Here is an 18,745-nt window from a genome sequence, read left to right as displayed (position 1 = left end):
TGTATTGCAGAGACATAATCTGAAGGGGAACAGGTAGACCCAGGCAGTTTTGTTTCTGACTGCAGTATGGGTGTCATCAGTGTGTCACATATTTTGTATATAAATGATTTTTGATTTAGTCTAAAGGCCAGACAACCAACCTGTGGCTGTTCAGGAGGGCAAAACAAGGAAAAAGAAGAGGTAAAATGTCTAACCTGAAAATAAATAAGTGGGAAGCAGGCAAATTAAAATCAGAGGATATGGCTTCTGTTTCTAGCCTAGATTAAAGATTTATTTTTTGCTCCTGCACCCATTTAGGTCATTAAATACTCATTTTTTTACACAGTGGGTATTTTCTTTTCTTGTAGGAATAAAAAGAATTTTGTTTTTCATCATCTGAATGTTGCATCTTTATCCCAACAACTTTGTGACAGGCTGCTTAGGTGAACCCAATAAACTGGTAAATGTGAGTATAATAATGAGCTGTACTTCCTGACAGTGCGCCTGGTGAATATGGGACTAATCTGAGCTGCTTTGCATACTGTAGAGTACAGAGTACTCAAATTTGTGTCCCTAAATCACACACAAGTACAATTCTGAGTAAATTAACTCTATCAAAGCCGACAGTGCTGAGACACAAGGATGCTACAAATCGTCTTCAGCTAATTTGAACACTAGGGGGAGCTGTTTAGCAAACACACACACACACACACACACACACACACACACACACACACACACACACACACACACACACACACACACCGTTGAAGACACGCCCTCTCTCTCTTCATACCTGCACAATAGGGCTTTATGAGGAGCGGGAAAGCCTCCAACATCTTCCCTTCATCATAAGATCATCACCCTTTCCTCCTCCTCCTCTCCTTTCTGCTGCTCGGCAACGAGAAATTTCGCATCATCTTCATAGACGTTAAGCACACACCTCTGAGAGTGGCGTGGTTACTTTGCCAACTTGCAGGCGTTAAACGAACTTAAATGAAACTGAAACAAAACATCAATGCAAGTTCATCTGTTCCTCTAATTGAAATATTTTTGGAGAATTTAATTACTTTACACTTTTAATAATAGTTATAAAGCAACATTTTTCTCAAACAATGTCCTAACAAAAAGTTTGAATAATTAATAGAGCTCCAAAAAAGAACACCTTATAATACGTCATACAGATTGTACATCAGACACAGGGATTCACAAACAGAACAAAGAAAATACTGCAGATCTTCCACTTAGATTAACTTTTAATCCAGCATTTTCTATAAATTTGTGACCTTAACTAAAGTAGAGGATGGCTATTGTCTTTCCCTTTGTGCTTTTACAGTATCCACCATGGCTGATTTTCTCCAGTCAGATCCAGGGAAGGGTAAGTAATGTTATTGTTCTCCAGTCTTTCTCTCAGCGGGGTGGATGCACTTAAGTTCTTCGGCATGAGTGGACATTATTTTGTTGCTGCAGCTCAAAAGGACCTCGTCAAATTCCGCCGTGGCAGCAGACTGAATGCTGATTTCTCTTTTATTTAATAGTTATTAACGTAACATAAAGTGACCGGGCCGCTGTCCGTGGTGCTGAATTTAATTTTATGATTGGAAGAGCTGATTTGGACGATTTGAAAAACACGTCAAACAGCATTTACATGCATTGCAATAGAAATTACGTAACATTCAGCTTTCTTTTCACTTGTATGTAGCTGTTTTGGAGTTATTGAGAAGTTTCTGCCTTCAGACCTTATACGGGCTTATTTTGCCTTGGCAGTTTTTCATTGTACTCTTAACAGCAGCAGTGCGCCAAAACATTTTGAGACCACTCATTTATTTTAAACTATTTTCTAAAAGCTATAGAGCTGGCAAGAACAAGAGAGAGAGAGAGAGTTAGACTGGCGAGAGCGAGAGAGGGGCAGGTGCTGTAAGTCTTTGCTAATAGCCAACAGTAGCTTGGGGGCGGTGTCCTGCTCATTAATAGAGGAGTTGGTGCGCGCACGGCTCCCCCTAAATTTTACGCGTCACTTGTTCGTCCAGGCGTCCACACAGAAGACACCTCGCACTCTGCACAAACAGGACCATGCTACACTGGGATTTTATATAGAAAATACAACTTTTGCCTCTTAGAACATTCAGATTTAAGCGTCATCCAAAGTGAAGCACAGGCCAGCAGCGTGTGTGGAACAAGCGGTCCCAGAAAGATTTCCGTCATGGGAGCGCATGGATGGAGCACAGAGCATCTTGGTTTTATCGTTTGTGGATTTCTGGCACTTTTCTGCGGAGAATTTGTCCCACAGGCAGAGGCGGGCTGCAGGGAGAGAGAGAGCCCAAACTGCTGCACCGGCCGGAACAACGAATGTTTTGAGTACACCAGGAGAAAAACGGTGTGCTACTGTGATACTTACTGTCAGAAAACAAGAGACTGCTGCGAGGACTATCAGAGCGTGTGCCAAATATCTGGTGAGTTGTTTGCTTTGTTGTGATCTCTGAAGTTTTACATCAGATAACAGCAGGTTTGTAGCTTTGAAGCCTGAAAACTCAAAGAACTGGGAACAATTAAGGCATGCAGTGTATATATGTTTTGAATCCTATCCAGTGACTCCTGTTGTTCATTGTTGTCAAGTTTTGGGCAGGGATAGCTGCCACTGAGGTGACATGGAGACAGCGAGACATGCTACAAATAGCTGTTTCTAGTGCGCCCATTATGGCTATTTGTTTGAGTGACCAGCCAGAGATGACCACTGTCTGCCTGGTGTAATTTTTTTTTTTTTTTAAAGCAACTGTGCAGTTCTAGGTTTGTAGTGTTGACCCCCTGGCCTTGCATCACAGCTTCAGATTGCACAGTGGTCTGAGCAATCATAACAAAGTTAGTTAACTCTTAACATGTCTCTTAGTTTACCTTAACTTGGAATCATTCATTTGCATAATCTATTAAACTTATTTTTAGGTAACCTCCCATCATCACCCATTCTGTTGCTATATATGGACAAATGAGGGAAAGGACACCATGGGAACAGACTGCCAAAGATGGTCAAAATTACAGTGGAGCTGTCTTAAATGTGACAGGAAACACTGACCTGTAACAAAGGCAACTCTCATAGTGAAGTATTTGGGCACTTCTCAAGTTCACAAAGAGATTTTTCTGGGCATAAATACACTCAGGATGTGACCCTCTTAAGTGCACAGTAACAAGCACCAGCAGGGTCAGTCCTAGAGGGCAAAGAGCTTTTAAATGGTACAGAGTTCCCACTACTATCACACACACACACACACACACACATTTAGCGTATGCAAGCATTGTTTGAATCTGTGCTGTGATGGGAACAGGCTGCCTCATCCAGACTTGAACCATTAACTTAAAGTTGTGTACACAAGGAATATGAGGGAAGTTGTAATATATTTCATTAGACCTCACTTTTTACTGTAAAGATTGCAGAAACACCTGTTAATCAATTTAAGCTGTAATACTGCAGTTATCACAGACATGTTAGTGTTTAAACTGTTTTGCACAGTTTAAAGCTGGGCCAGACAACAAGTTGTAAAGCAAGGGTTATAAAATGGAAATAGAACCCTGCACTTTGTCTTTGCTCTGTTTTCAGGCTTTAGAAAGGCTAGGCTATGACAGGAGATTTCAACCAATCACAGGTCGTTTCAGACCAGATCAGGCTGACAGCATAAAGCATGAAGAGGGCCATTCAGGAATTAAGACATATTGGTAAATTGGTAAAACGAAGGATTTTCACCTGTATGAACAAAAGTCAGCATTAACTTATTTTTTTAGCCTGTGTGAAGCTCCTGTATATGCTGGCTCTGGTTAAGTGGGAGGAGCCTAGAAAAGAGAGTGGGGAGATGCAGAATGGAGGGTGTTTATTTCCAAACTTTGGTATTTAAAAAAAAAAAATTGATTTCAGCCCACTGCACCTTCAATATTCCTTTATTTTTTTAATATTCCCTTTTAGTGATTAGGTTTAAGCATTTTTAGATTTTCAGGATCCCTTACTTTAAATTACAATCCAGTAGAGTTTCAGTACAAGGACTGAATGGCCCGCAACATTCAGTCCTTGTACAACCACAGTGAGAGCTTGGTCCGTATAGCCGGTAATAAGTCGGATTTGTTTCCTGTGGGTGTTGGACTCCGTCAGGGCTGCCCTTTGTCACCGATTCTGTTCATAATTTTTATGGACAGAATTTCTAGGCGTAGCCAGGTGGCGGAAGGCTTCTTCCTTGGTGGCCTCAGAGTCTCATCTCTGCTTTTTGCAGATGATGCGGTTCTGTTGGCTTCATCAGGGGGGGGGCCTCCAGCTCGCAGTGGAACGGTTCGCAGCCGAGTGTGAAGCGGCTGGCATGAGAATCAGCACCTCTAAGTCTGAGGCCATGGTCCTCAGCCGGAAAAGGGTGGAGTGCCATCTCCGGCTCAGGAACGAGTTCTTGCCTCAAGTGGAGGAGTTTAAGTATCTCGGGGTCTTGTTCACGAGTGATGGGCGAAGGGAACGGGAGATCGACAGGCGGATCGGGGCTGCTTCTGCAGTGATGCGGACGCTGCACCGGTCCGTCGTGGTGAAGAGGGAGCTTAGCGTAAAAGCGAAGCTCTCGATTTACCGGTCGATCTACGTTCCTACCCTCACCTATGGTCACGAGCTTTGGGTAGTGACCGAAAGAATAAGATCGCGAATACAAGCGGCAGAAATGAGTTTCCTTCGAAGGGTGGCTGGCCTCTCCCTTAGAGATAAGGTGAGGAGTGCGGCCATCCGGGAGGGGCTCAGAGTAGAGCCGCTGCTCGTCCACATCGAAAGGAGCCAGTTGAGGTGGCTCGGGCATCTGATTAGGATGCCTCCTGGCCGCCTCCTGGGTGAGGTGTTCCGGGCATGTCCCACCGGGAAGAGGCCCCGTGGTAGACCCAGGACACGCTGGAGAGATTATGTATCTCGGCTGGCCTGGGAACGCCTTGGGGTCCCTCCGGATGAGCTGGAGGAGGTGGCTGGGGAGAGGGAAGCCTGGGCTTCTCTGCTTAGGCTTCTGCCCCCGCGACCCGGCCCCGGATAAGCGGAAGAAAATGGATGGATGGATGGATAGAGTTTCAGTAACAATCAGTCATGTTGTGCTGTGATGTAAATTCAGAGTGTATAAAAACAATGAATTGTGCTTGAGTTTGTGGTCTTTAAATATGCGTGAGAGCAGCAATTCATCTCAGTAATCACCATGTCTGCTTTTATTTTGTTCAGAGTGGCGTTATCATGTGGTCCTATATTGTAGAATACAGGAAATGTTTGACTGTAATGTAAATGTTGGTAAATGAGCTAAAACATCCAAAAACATTGGTATATCACTTTAAAAGCCACATGAAAGAGGAAAGAATAACACACACGCCAGTTCTTCTGGTGGTTTTGCTCTCTGTGCCAAGCTGTTTTTATTGTTATGGCAACATTAGAAAATGGAAAATGGGACTTTTTCAGTAAATAAATACACTCTGCAATCATTGTAAAACCAGAGAGGTGGCTTTTTGAAAGCAGGAGCTTTCCAGACACAGGAAGCAACACTTCAAACTCAATTATTTTTTTATTTATTTTTTTTTAAATTGAACAATCATCATAACAGCCTCTGATCCCTCAGAGGTCACAGCTGCAATGTGCATGGGTTTACTCACATGACAGGATCTTTACCACACTGGACCTCATGTCACTCTCATACCTGGTGTGACAAACAACAGCTACACAATAGTGCAATGTAGGTGTTGCAGACTGAACAAGATTTTCTAGCTGAATGTTGTTAGAGAAACCACAGTCTCCAGATGTGCCTGCTGAAAACAGAGTGCTCTAAAGCAGGACTAGAAAAACATTGTCTTTTTTTGTTGTTGTTATTTCATAGTCTGAACATGGGAATCATGTCAGGTTTTCAGCTGTGACCTTTGAACCCACCATGGATCAATAAACATTGTGTGATTCTCCATGTCCAACCTAAGCATCTTTGCAGTATAAACACAGTGTGTATCTTGTGGCTGCTCGGTTCCTTCAAAGCTTCCTGAAGTGTCCTCACCCACTTAACACTCAGACTTGATCCTGATCCTGCAGCTCTGCAAGAGATCAAGGAGTCTGTGTGTGCAGGACAGTTTGTAATTAACTCCTGTCAGCTAAAGCTGAACAAAGTGCTTTGAGTGGGTGACATCAGTCAGAGTCAGAAAAAACTTGGACATAAACAGAGATGTTGTTCAAATGATGCATTTGGCAGGAGTGTGCACTGTGTGTAAACACAGGAGGGTACTGTACAAGTTAAAGTAATGAATGAGCAATAACAACCTGTGAGCAAGGACACAAGACAGGTTTTATTGCTGTTAAGAGCAGCAGTGTATAAACATAATACAAATGATGTTAGAGGAAAAAAGGGGGGGGGGGGGGGGGGGGGGGGGGGGGGGGGCTGGCTCACCAGCCGCAGTGTCAGTGTGTTTGGCTGGGTCTGGGTCTGGGTCTTGCTGAGACTGGTCAGTCTCAGCAAGACCCAGACCCAGACCACAGGGGCCACCTGTGGGACATGGACATGGAGGGTGGGGGTTGCTCTCCCTTACCATGCCCCACTGGTTGGTGCTGCCTCCCCTGGGATGTGGGTACTTTTTAGTTCTGGGGTGCATGGCTGGATGTTTTGGCATGGTGGTTGACCTGCTTCCTTCGGGGTTGTGGTCTCAGTTAGCTCTGGCCTGGGGGGGCATGAGGTTGTCAAGTACATTTCGTGACAAACACACACACACACACACACACACACACACACACACACACACACACACACACACACACACACACACACACACACACACACACAAATAAAACACCTGACACCACATGCAGTACAATAACTAAATGGCACGTACAAGCCAGTGCTGGCCTCATTTTGATGCACTGATAATGGCAGTGTTAGGTGAATATTTTCTTTCTCTTCTTGTTACCTTGCAAATAATTGCAGTATTATATTTTTCTAACAAAGCAGTAGAAATCCTTCCTGCACTGTGTTCCCCTCATTGTAATGTTGCTGCAGGTTTCTCCAAGGTCATTTCCATTCAGCTGAATCAAACTTTATCAACCCAACATTTTGAGAGATTTGTGGCAGCATGTAAAAACACAGTCATGAACACAAAGCACCCTAACAAAAAGTTACACATAAGCTAAATTTAGAATAAATATTGATGGAATAAATAATTCAGATAAACTACATTATCCATCCATCTTCTTCAGCTTATCCAATTCAGTGTCGTGGTGGAGAAGGGGGTGCTAGAGCCTATCCCAGCTGCCACAGGGCCAGAGTTGGGGTACACCCTGGACAGGTAACCAATCAATTGCAGGGCCAACACAGAGAGATGGACAACCATTCACGCTCACATTCACGCCAGGCCAATTTAGAATCACCAGCTAACCTAACATGCATGTCTTTGGACTGTGGGATGAAGCCAGGATAGAGAACCCACGCAGACACGATCAAAAATCATTTTTTTGGATACATTTGAAGCTGAGAACAAATCATCGGCATGTTTAGCTATACTTAGATTTCCAACTTAGCAGTTCTTTTTTAAATTTTTGGCCACAGCAGCTTTACTAACAGTGGAGAGTGACAGGAAAATGGGTAGAGTGATACAGGGGAAGACACGAGGGAAATGGCAACAGGCCGGGACTCGAACCTGCACTGCCCGCACTGCCACGCAACATATGTATGTGGTCGCCTGCTCAACCTCTGAGCCACCCCGGTGCCTGGCAGTGCTTATAATATATTGCAAACTGCAATTATTTTTCTATTTTATCAACATCATGTTTAGTCATTAGTCTGGCTCATAAAGCTTCAGGAGTTTCAGGCTTTGATTTTCCAAATGTACACCTCACAGCAAAAACTGCTCATAAGCTTTTTTTGGCTGGTGTAGCAAGTCAAGCTGTTGGTCACCATTTTTCTTATTATAGCAGCAAACAAAAGTAAAAGTTTAAACTTCCCACTAATTAATGTTTATCCCAAAAGATAAACAGTAAGAGTTTTGCTGTGGCAAAGATTGTAGTAATAATGAAACTTCCAAGAGGAAAAGGGGTTTTTAAAGCCTTATTTTGTTGGTCAGAGACAGCATAACTTAAGTGGGTTTTATCAGATTTCCCTGTTGATTCTATTCATGTATGAAATTAAGCTTATCTTGATAATGCTTCAAAACAACCGCCCAAATAAGGGCCCAGGACGGCTGCTGTACGGTAAGACTTGCTTCTAGAAAGACTTTGATGTTTTCTTCTGTGGTAGAAGTACTTTTCATGCATCAATTTCAATCTTAACTCTAAAGTTCACATTAAGATAAGCACTCATTCCTCTTCATTGACCCTAGAGATCATTTTGGCCCACAAGAGGCAAGAAGGGGCAGCTCCTCTCCTCCTACTGTAGCATCTGGTAGTTCTCACTCTAACAGGAAAACATGTTGAAGCCTCTGCGTTTGATACACGAGAGCTGTGCTCATCAGTCGTCTTTCTCTCTCTCCTGGAGGCAACTCTGTTTCTCTTTCTTTTCTCTAGGGCACTGTAGAGTCATGCAATGATGTTTGTCTATTTTCACCTAAGTTCACGCTCTCTTTTTTCTTTCTTGCTTCCCCCTTGTTTTCTGTTCTGCTGGTTGGGAATGTTTTTGCATAGCCTAGTCTGAAACAGGCCAGCTGCTGGATTATTATTTTTTTGGGACAAACATCTTAATCACCTCTTGGCACTCACATACTGCACGCACCCACACCGCAGGTTGCAAATATGGTGTCCAATATCTGGCCTCTTCCTGACAGGAAAACTTGAAGGGCAACAGCAGTTTTTCAGTGACTTACTTTAAGCACATTTGAAGGTGCAAATGTAAATTATCAAATGGAAGGGGAACTCCTAACATCTGCGTGGTTTACTGTAATGTTGAACTAGTTATTTGATTGCAGTGTTTCAGTCTGCCCACCCTTCATCAGGTATAGGTCAAAGTAATTTCAGTACACTTTTCCCCCTTCTGCCCTCTCCTGCTTCCAGTTATTTGTCAGGATGTTGGTGATTCCAAACGGGACAGATGGTGAGCCTGTTCACATAGTGGGGCTTTTTGTTTGATGAAATGTAAAAAAATTATGTTTTGCTCAGGTTTATGTTAAACCTGAAGCTCCTTCTAAGCCACCACACCAGTAACCTACCCAACTTTGTTAATGCTTTCATTCCTTAAATTTTTTTTTTTCAGTTTTTCTTCTTTTTCTTGCTTGATTTATTCAAAAAAATTATATTTCTTAGTATTTGTATAGTTTTCTGAGGCTGTTTGTGATGAATCCCTTTAAATAGTTGCTTTGGTTTTCTACAGGAAACATTCACCTGCTATTAAGGCTCAGTCCGGTGTCCTTAACTCCTATTAACAGGCTTAAGGTTCTGCCTTGCATTGGTGAGCATTATTAGGCTTGTCTGATGGGACCAAGGCCCAGACAGGGGAGGGAGGGAGGTCCACTGGTTCTCCCATGCAGCTGGACATCTGGGTCCCATCAGAGAAGAGGCTAGAAGGAGAAGGAGGGGGTGGGTGAGCAAAACCCAGGACCAAAAAAATGAGGAGACAGATGGGGGGGACAAAGAAGAGTGGGGGACAAAGTAATAAAGGGAGAAGAAGATAAAGCAAATTGGGCAGGCAGGTCTGAAGCCCTAAAATAGAAGCTGAATTCAAGGAGAGTGAAATGAAAAGCAAAGGAGCTGCCATCCCAAAAGACTAGCTGGTACACTTTTATCTCACTGAAACAAGTGACTGGAGTTTGGCAGATAAAAGTGCTTATGTTGGATACACACTCACTGGTGTTTTCATCAAGTAAACCTTGATGAAAACAGAAAATATAGAAATCTCAGAAGTGAAATGCTAACAATGGATTTAACCTGGACAGAATAATAAAGTTCACCTGTGCGCCAACAGATTAGAGAACACACAAATAAAATGTAACTCAGAAACTCTTTGTAAAATCAGCTTTTCCAAAAGGAAAAAAAATGAACATGCTGACAAGTGCCATTTGTTTCCTGTATTGGGGTCAGAGGTCAGAGGTGGTGGTATGCTTTCTAAATGAGGATTTTCTCATCCACAATGCAAACGGGGAACAAAAGTGACTGTGCGGGTTGGGCTGTGTCAGACTGTCAGCAGGGTTATAATGCGGGTGAATGTGGGTGGTGGGATTGTTTCACTGGTTGTGCCAGAAGGGAACTGAGGGACCACCACAGCTTGGTAATTGCCTTCTGACCTCTGGCAGATCAGGCCAAATGGCTGAGACTCCCAGACAGGGCCTTAGTCCTACTTATGTGTATGTCGGTGTCGCTCAGAAGGATAATGGCCATTTTTGGGTGTGGGAATTAGCCAACCCTATTGATTTCACCACACACCCTTCTCTGCTTGCTTTTGTTTTTCCCACCATGAGAAAGGAACACGGCAACACAAAAACTGCCCCGTAAACATCAGAGGAAGTAGCTGCGGGAAGGAAAGGCAAGGAGACAGGAGCAAGGATAAGAAGAGGTGGAGGAGGCAAGGGTAGGAAGTTGACAGGGTTGTAGTGTCTAATTCCATCCCACCCTGAGTAATCTTTCAAGAAAGTTTGTGTTTTTCAGCAGGTTTACGCAGGGAAATGAGCATGTCTGTATATTTTAGGGTGAAGGTGGAAGAAGACTAAGTGGGAAGATTTATCAGACAAAAATTGTTTGCTGTGTGTGGTGATCTGGGAAAGGAGAGTGTCAGGTGGGCAGCACTAATGTGCAGGAATGCAGAGATTCCAGTGTGGCTTTGTGGATTGGCTGTGTCACTGAGGCAGCTGCCCCCCCCTCTCTCAACAGGACCATGGGAATGAACCAAACAGGCGGCACCTTGAAAGCACTCGCTCCCTCTCTCTCTCTCTGTCTCCTGTACACACACACACACACACACACACACACACTTAGTCACTCGCAGCATTGTATAGTGGGTTCAGTGTCTATTATAAAGATAGAGTAAGGGAGATTAAATGACAAGGGAGGATTCGATTCAGTTATGGTATATTTATCCACTCCTTCCCTGTAATTTCACCACGAACATCTAAAAGCTTCAAGCTGGGTGCACCTGCTCCTACTGTATCAAACTTTTATTGACTAGGATGAAAACAGAAAAAGCTCTTAACCACAAACGTCAGGCTTTCTAAAAAATATTTTGGTGTGCACACGGTTGTTCATTGTTGTGTTGAGCTTACCTGATTTGTTTGTGTTTGTGAAGTATGCCCTTCCTCCTTAAAACAAGACTATTAAAATATCTGCTGCCATTTAATCTCTGTGCTGAAACGGCCTTGATTACTGCTGGAGTTTTTTTGGCTTTGATCAGGGCAGTCATCTAAGTAATACAGCTTCCTCTTTACTTGATGCAATTAACTAAATCAGCCCACTGAACAGGAAGTGTGATTACTACTGCTGCTGTGTTTATGTGGCATGCTGAGTTTGTGTGTGTGTGTGTGTGTGTGTGTGTATGTGTGTGTGTGTGTGTTTAAGCATAGGATAGAGGGAAACCAGAGAAAACAGGATGCAAAATTAGCCTCTTATTTAAATTGTCCCCCCACATTTGACTTGTTGCAGACTTCCTGAGTCTGGGGTTTTGTTGATCTGAAATAAGTATATGGTAGTGACCCAGTCACTTGCCACCTGCCTACCTGTGGAAAGGCATGTGAGTCAATATCAGAGCGTTTGTTGCAGCTTACACTTTAAACTGTAGTATTAGGGGAATGTTTGCGACTTTCTCTGGGCTAAAAATAAATTATTTTTCAGAATTAGACCTCTTGTTGTGCCAGCTCAGATACACCTTCTAGTTTTGAAATAGATCAAGTTTATTTCACAACCAGTAATGTGGAATAGTCATGAAGAAAATTGACTTCATTTCTCATCAATATTTCCTGATTTGACTCCTGTAACCTTTAGCTAATCTATGTGTCTCTGATTCCCTAGCAGCCATTGACTGTGTGGTGGGATCATGGGGTCCCTGGTCATCGTGCACGTCTTCATGTGGAGTTGGCAGCACAGAAAGGAGTCGCCAAGTATCTGTTCCCCCGAGAAATGGAGGCACACCCTGTCCTGACCTCAAACAGCGTCGAGGATGCTTTGGAAACAATGCCATATGCAGAACGGCGAAAGGTAAGAGCCTGACTTTTTCTGCATTTATGTATGTAACAGGGTTACATATACAAAATTTACAAGGAAAATTGTATTCACATTACCTGCAACAGATTAAATATGCAATGCCTTTATAAATATGATCTTTAGTGGACTATTTGTTCTCTTTTTCATTTTTATCTTTCTGTCCTCACACCTGACTTCCAGAAGTGGCAAAGATTCTGCCTAATTCTTTCAAGAGGAACTTTAAGGACCCTTGGAGACGACCACACATGCTGATGAAGGAGGAGAAGGCCAGGTAAGGCCTCCATACTGACCTGCAAGATACCAGCTTTGTTTCATGTCTGTACTGAGTCAGTGCAGAGGCAGGTAATTATAGCTGCACTGTGGCTTTTTCCAGTTAAATTTGTGGTACTTTACTTGAGATATTCTTCTCTGTGAGTCACAGTTACTTGCTTTGTCTGGCAAAATTTTCAAATTTACTGACTCATTAACTACATCAACTCGGCCTACATAATATATATTAAATTTTATTATCCATCCATTCGCTTCCGCACATCCTGTTCAGGGTCGCGGGGGGGCTGGAGCCTATCCCAGCTGTCATAGGGCGAAAGGCAGGGTACACTCTGAACAGGTCACCAGCCTGTTGCAGGGCCAACACAGAGTTACAGACAACCTTTCACACTCACATTCACGCGCTCAGTCACACCTATGGGCAATTTAGATTAACCAATTAACCTAACCCCAGTAAGTGCATGTCTCCGGAAACCGGAGTACCCGGAGGAAACCCACGCAAGCACGGGGAGAACATGCAAACTCCACACAGAGAGAGGGAGAGGCCTGGGCCAAGGTGGAATCGAACCCAGGCCTTCCAGATGTTATTCTAACTGTGAGGCAGCAGTGCTAACCACTGCGCCACCATGCTGCCCTAAATTTTATTATATAATTGCATAATTACTATCACTGTGATTATACAAACAATACTCTTTATCTAGCCAGTAAATGCTCTGCCAAGAAAACTTTCAGATGCATCTCCCTCTGGCAAGAATAAAAGGACTTATTCAGCCTCTTTCTTTCTATTGTTAGCTCCAAGGCTGGTAGATTTCACACCAGATTTTTACTTGTTTTTTCCTTAGTTTAAAGGTCACTTTAAGATCAACTATGAGCTCCAAAAGAGCGAGGGATACTGGCAGAGGCCAAGGTTGCCATAGCAAGCAGAGCCTTAAAATTGTTTTGGCTGTGTAACATGAACTCTGTCATTGAATATTTGCATCAGGAGCTGACCTTTGCTGATGAGTCAGCTGGAATCCATTTAAAAAGTAAACCCTCGCTGTATAAATGTCATCTTTGATCTGAGGTGATTACAGATGTTCTCAGATCTGGAAAAAAATCAGAGACAAGGGAATAAAATCCGAGCAGCTCACAGCTTTTCTCAGTGATTAAAATGGACATTGGATACTTTTGTTTTGACTGAAGCACAACATCGGGGGACTGGATGTACATTAGTCATAATGGGATTGATTCAGCATAAAATTCATGGAGTAGGGGTGATTTCACACAGACATCTGGTGTATTACAGTGGTGTCCTTGAAATTGATCGAGGAAGCGAGGGTTAACAGTGACACGAAATGAGGACCAAAGTCAGGAAATCCCACTCCAACCACTTCTGTGTATATGTTTTATGTCTTACTGTCATTTCAACAATGATCATTTAACCTAATAGATAGCAATATTCTAGCTGTTTCTTATTTACAGTTTTCCTTTTAGCAAACCTCTAAAATGCAAGTAATATGATTAAAGATAATATACAGATATACAACGTCAGCCAATTTTTACTTTGCCGAGTAATTAAAGTATTAAACTTGGGTAACCACAAACAGTCATGGTAAAAATAAAGTTCACCCTCTTTGAATTGCAATGTTCAAGTATCAGGACATAAAAAAAATCATCTGGTCCTCACCATGTTTTATAATCATTTAAATACAGCCTCAGATAAACACATATTACTCCATGTTGTTATTTATAGCACCAAGCAAAAATGCAGAAGCACTATCTGAAAAACTAAGTGTACCCCATGATTTTAGCATCAATAACTTGAAGTGTTTTCTGTTTTGACTTTATCAGTCTCTCACATTGTTGTGGGGGAATTTTGGCACACTCTTCTTTACAACATTGCTTCACTTCATTGAGGTTTGCAGACATTTATTTATGCACAGCTCTCTTCGGGTCCCGACATAGCGTTTCGGTTGAATTCTGAAAGATTCCTGGATCATTGCAACACTTTGATTCTTTTCTTTTTTTCAGCCATTCTGTTGTAGATTTGCTGTTTTGGTTCATTGTCCGGTTGCATGACCCAATTTGGACCAAGCATTAGCTGTCCGACAGACTCTAGAATACTTTGGTATACAGAGGAGTTCACAATGGACTCAGTGACTCCAAGATGCCCAGATCCTATGGCTGCAAAACAAGCCCAAATCATCTGAGTTTGACAGTTGGTATGAGGTGTTTGTGCTGATATGCTGTGTTCAGTTTTCACCAAATGTGGCACTGCGCTTTATGGTCAAACATCTCAACCTTGGTCTCATCTGTCCAAAGAATATTGATCCAGAGCTCTCGTGATATGTTCAGATGCAACTTAGAAGCTATGTTATTTTTAGAGAGAGAAGAGGATTTCTCTTGGCAACCCTTCCAAACCAGCCATACTTGTTAAGTGTTTTTTTAATCATACTGTCATGAAGTTCAACATTTATCCTGCTAACTGAGGCATGTAGTGTCGTGGTCCGGGGTCCAAAGGACCCCGTGTGTTTTTGTTTTGCTTCATTTTGTCTGTTCTGTTTTGGGATTTCTTTTGGTTGTGAGGTTTAATTGTTATTTCTAGTCCCTGGTGTTCTCTCTGTATTCTGTGTCAGGTCTGCGTTTCTGTTCCATCGTGTTACTTCCTGTTTTATTTTGATAGTCATCCAGTTCTGGTCTCTTGTGTTTAGTTTTGCTTCCCCTGGTCTCGTCAGTGTTATCAGTGTCACCTGTGTTCCCACCTGTTTCCTCTTCCCTCATCAGGCCTCTTGTGTATTTAAGTCCAGTGTTTTCAGTGCCTGTTGTCGCGTCGTCGTCTATGTCTCCTGCTGTGTATCCTGTTCGGCCTTCATATTTTGCTCGGTGTTTTGCCACTAGCTCTGCCTAGTCCGGCCTTTTGTTGTGCACCTGATAATAAAGTTGAATTACCTTTTACCTGTGCCTGGCGTGTCCTGCATTGGGGTCCTCCTTCCTGCCTGCCACACAGACGATACATGACATGTAGAGCCTGAGGTGTAACTCTTCAATTTTTTTTTTTTTTTTGGCAGTTTTTTTGCAGATCAGTCAATCAAGTGTGTTTGATTAGCCGCACCTGGCTGCTACTTAACCTCTTAATTCCTATGGAAGTAGTAAGGGTTTTTCACACATTGCTGAATTTTGACTTAGTTTTTGTTAAATAAAGAATGACACTGTGTAATGTGTCATATGTTGTTGTTCATCTGAGGTTGCATTTACCTAATTTTGGGACCTACTGAGGACCAGATAACTTATTTATTAGGGTTTTTCTTATGTCTGATATGTGAAACCTAATAACTGAAAGACATGTACTTTGTTTTGTTTTGTTTTTTTTTTTACCATGACTGTAACTTCAAACCAAGCAGGATGATTTCCAGAGATGGGACAGCTTAAAACTGGCCTGTACCTCTGTATCTTCATCTGGATGTTTTCTTATTTTGTTATAAATGCTTTGCTCAGTCAGTCATGGACTCAAATGTGAGTCCATGACTGACTGAGTAAATGATCTGTGTGTTTCTGAGCCCCAAACATGTTATTTGCCTTTTAACTATTCAGTTTTTGATTTAATAATAAATGCAAGTGAATGGAGTGCTCTATTTTGATACGCTCTCCCTTTCTTTACCCTTGCTTGCAGTTACTGTGTGTATCTGCAAGTGAAACAGGCTAGCGTGGCATGCAGACTCAAACTGTGGACTGCTCACTTGGTTAGAGAGAGGACTGTGTGTGTGGAGTGTCAGAGTGATGCCATGGCAAAGTCAGATCGCTGTGGAGGCGACGGTGTAAAGAGCACCAGGTAAACAAGCCAACTGAATGATAAATAAAGATATGTTCATCCATCATATTCCTAACTCGAGCTTCAATTTTTCTCTGCATTTATTTTAAACACAAGAAAATGCTTGATGATGACCTTGGTTTAGCTTAGTAAATGTATAACTATGGATCCCTCAGTAATGTGTAATACTCATAAGGAAGTGCATGCACATTCATTTGCTTTGTAAACTTCAATTTATTATTTCCGTATTTCTTACTTTGATGGGGTAGTCATGTTTGAAGAATTTCTCCTATGTTAGAGCTCTTAAATGAACACACAGATGACAACAAACATAAAGACATAGTAAACTAAAGACAGTTCAACACACATTTAAAAATATGCAGAACTATGAAATGTATAAGTTAGTTTCTCTAACACTTGTTAACTGGGAGAAAAAAAAAATCAATGTACAATGTAAGTGAACTTCTAACCTACCCACATGTTGCTGGGTATGAATTTAAGGCATTCTTAAAAAGATAATGTTCTGAAACATTAAAATGACTTTTGTATGTGAACTGTTTTGTTGTCTGAATAAGTCAAAACTTAAGCCATCATCATATAATAAAATTCATCACCTATGCTTCCCATTTTGTTACATGCCTGATGTGGTCCTCTGTTCTCTAGGACCTTCTGGTCAGCAGCTTCAGGCCCGGGCTGTCATGGTTCCTGGGTTCGACAGTATTCTTCTGAGCGCTGCCAGTGTCCCCTCGACTCTTTCCTCTTTGTTTGAGCCGGCACGCTAGCCTCAGACGTCTGTATGCAGGGATGAGTTTTCCCTCTGAGCCTCCTGCCAAGCGTAGGAGAGCCGTGCCAGCCAAGCCAGACCCTCCGATCCAGATTACTGGAAGGGTAACTCAAGGATATTAGCAGCATCCTGCCACTTTTTTCCTTTCACCTCATATTCTGTACTGTATAAACTCTTAAAGCACACATAAATTCTTGCATTTAACTTCTGATTTTACAGCCACATTATTCTCCTCCAAAGCACAGCATTTATATGCCTTTTTACCTCTGAATCTTTACTATCTACCTCCATCAATGCAAGTGCATTTTCTAATGCATGATGTATAAATATATAAATATATTATTTTGCTTTATACATTTTCTACTTATGATTGGTATGTGTAATGTGTGTGTGTATATATCTATGTCTATATAGCTTCACTTATTTGTACCCAACAGTATAAACATCAGTCATTTATCCCCAGTTCAAACAGTCCAAACTCATCAGTGGGTTACTAGATACTAAAATCTGGTTCTGTTCTATATTTTCTTCCAACAACAGCTTTTTATCCCAGTAGGTGAAGTTTGAATATCAGGTACTGATTCTCAGGTGCTTAGATTTCAAGTCTCCTTCATGTTGGCCTCTTCTTGTGGTTAGTTACAGGTGTTTTTAATAGCTTAACATGACTTATAGCTGAGATCAGTCACATCTGTTTAGACCTAATATTGCTGGAGAGGAAAAGGAGCCATATAAGAGAATTCACTGTGGTTCTGTCTGTCTTGTGTCCAAGATTTAAAAAAAAAAAAAAAAAAATGCTTCATTGCCTGCCCTGCTCACAGGAGAGTTTTATCAGCAGGGTATGATCCAAGATAAATATCATGAACAGCCAACTCCTATATTATTAATTAACCACATCTCCTCCCAGCACTCCCTACAGGCCCCTGACTCTTTTCTGTTCTGCTCTTGTTGTCTCTGTTGACTTGGTGTTCTCTCTGAAATAAATTACAGATTAACTACAGCGTTACCTTCTTGAGTTAAATGGCACAGCATGCATTTCCACATCTCTTTTGCTGTTTGGTTTAAGAAGAAAGCAGGTGCAGTCACAGTGTGGAAAGCTGTTCCTTGCTCTTTACATCCCCCATGTCTGTGTTTGTGTGTTTATTTATTATAAACCATGTGATGATTTTATAAGTGCGGCACAACATTTTCTGTACACTGTCCATTAGCAAAATTAAAAAAGGAAGAAAAAAAAATCCAAAAACTATTCCAGCATCTCTCCCACTTTTGTTGTATTTCTTTGATGTGTGTATTTCACTGCATCATTGCATTCAGATTACAAAAACTGGCACTTTTTTTTTTTTTTCCGGCCTCCACCCTTTAACATATCCGATTTCTCCCCCGTGCAGTAACTACTGCAGGACGCTGACACTGATAAATATATGCCTCGGGTTTACAAGCAGCATTTCAGAGCATTTCAATTCAAACGTGTCCATTAACACATTTTTGTTGCATTTTTAACATTTTTGCGTGGGCTGTAAATTGGGTGATGACAAGCAAAATGAGAGCTAATGTGTATAATCATGTTTTCGTCCTAAACGCTCCTGAAATTTGGGGTTTATTCTTGTGATGTAAATGCCAGAAATGATGTGTAGACAGAACAAACATGACAGCTTACATCATAGGTAGGTATATCTTCATGCTGGTATTTGCTTTGGTCTTGTAAACAGAAAACACTCAGTGCTTAATTTAACTGCTTAATATAACTATTACGTTTGCAAAGCTAATGTTTTTTGTTACCTCTGACAGTTTTCAAAATTTT

At 41.9% G+C, this 18,745-nt stretch overlaps 1 protein-coding gene across 2 annotated transcripts; it reads left to right on the top strand.

Annotated features, from left to right (window-relative positions):
• Positions 1 to 2,002: 2,002 nt before the first annotated feature.
• Positions 2,003 to 18,163, top strand: LOC115786064 (somatomedin-B and thrombospondin type-1 domain-containing protein). 2 transcript variants are annotated; one of them, XM_030738087.1, is made up of 5 exons: positions 2,003 to 2,432; positions 11,921 to 12,103; positions 12,290 to 12,380; positions 16,026 to 16,184; positions 16,827 to 18,163. In XM_030738087.1, the coding sequence occupies exons 1-5, from the start codon at positions 2,183 to 2,185 to the stop codon at positions 16,930 to 16,932; spliced, it is 789 nt and encodes a 262-aa protein (XP_030593947.1). In that variant the 5' UTR covers positions 2,003 to 2,182; the 3' UTR covers positions 16,933 to 18,163. The 2 variants fall into 2 exon arrangements, with proteins under 2 accessions (XP_030593947.1, XP_030593946.1); XM_030738086.1 differs by having other exon boundaries at positions 11,918 to 12,103.
• The last annotated feature ends 582 nt before the right edge of the window (positions 18,164 to 18,745 follow it).

Source organism: Archocentrus centrarchus, chromosome 9 (assembly GCF_007364275.1).
Source record: "Archocentrus centrarchus isolate MPI-CPG fArcCen1 chromosome 9, fArcCen1, whole genome shotgun sequence".
Classification (NCBI taxonomy): Eukaryota; Metazoa; Chordata; class Actinopteri; order Cichliformes; family Cichlidae; genus Archocentrus; species Archocentrus centrarchus.
The sequence above is the reverse complement of the archived record's forward strand: the minus strand, read 5'-3'. Positions and strand labels throughout refer to the sequence as shown.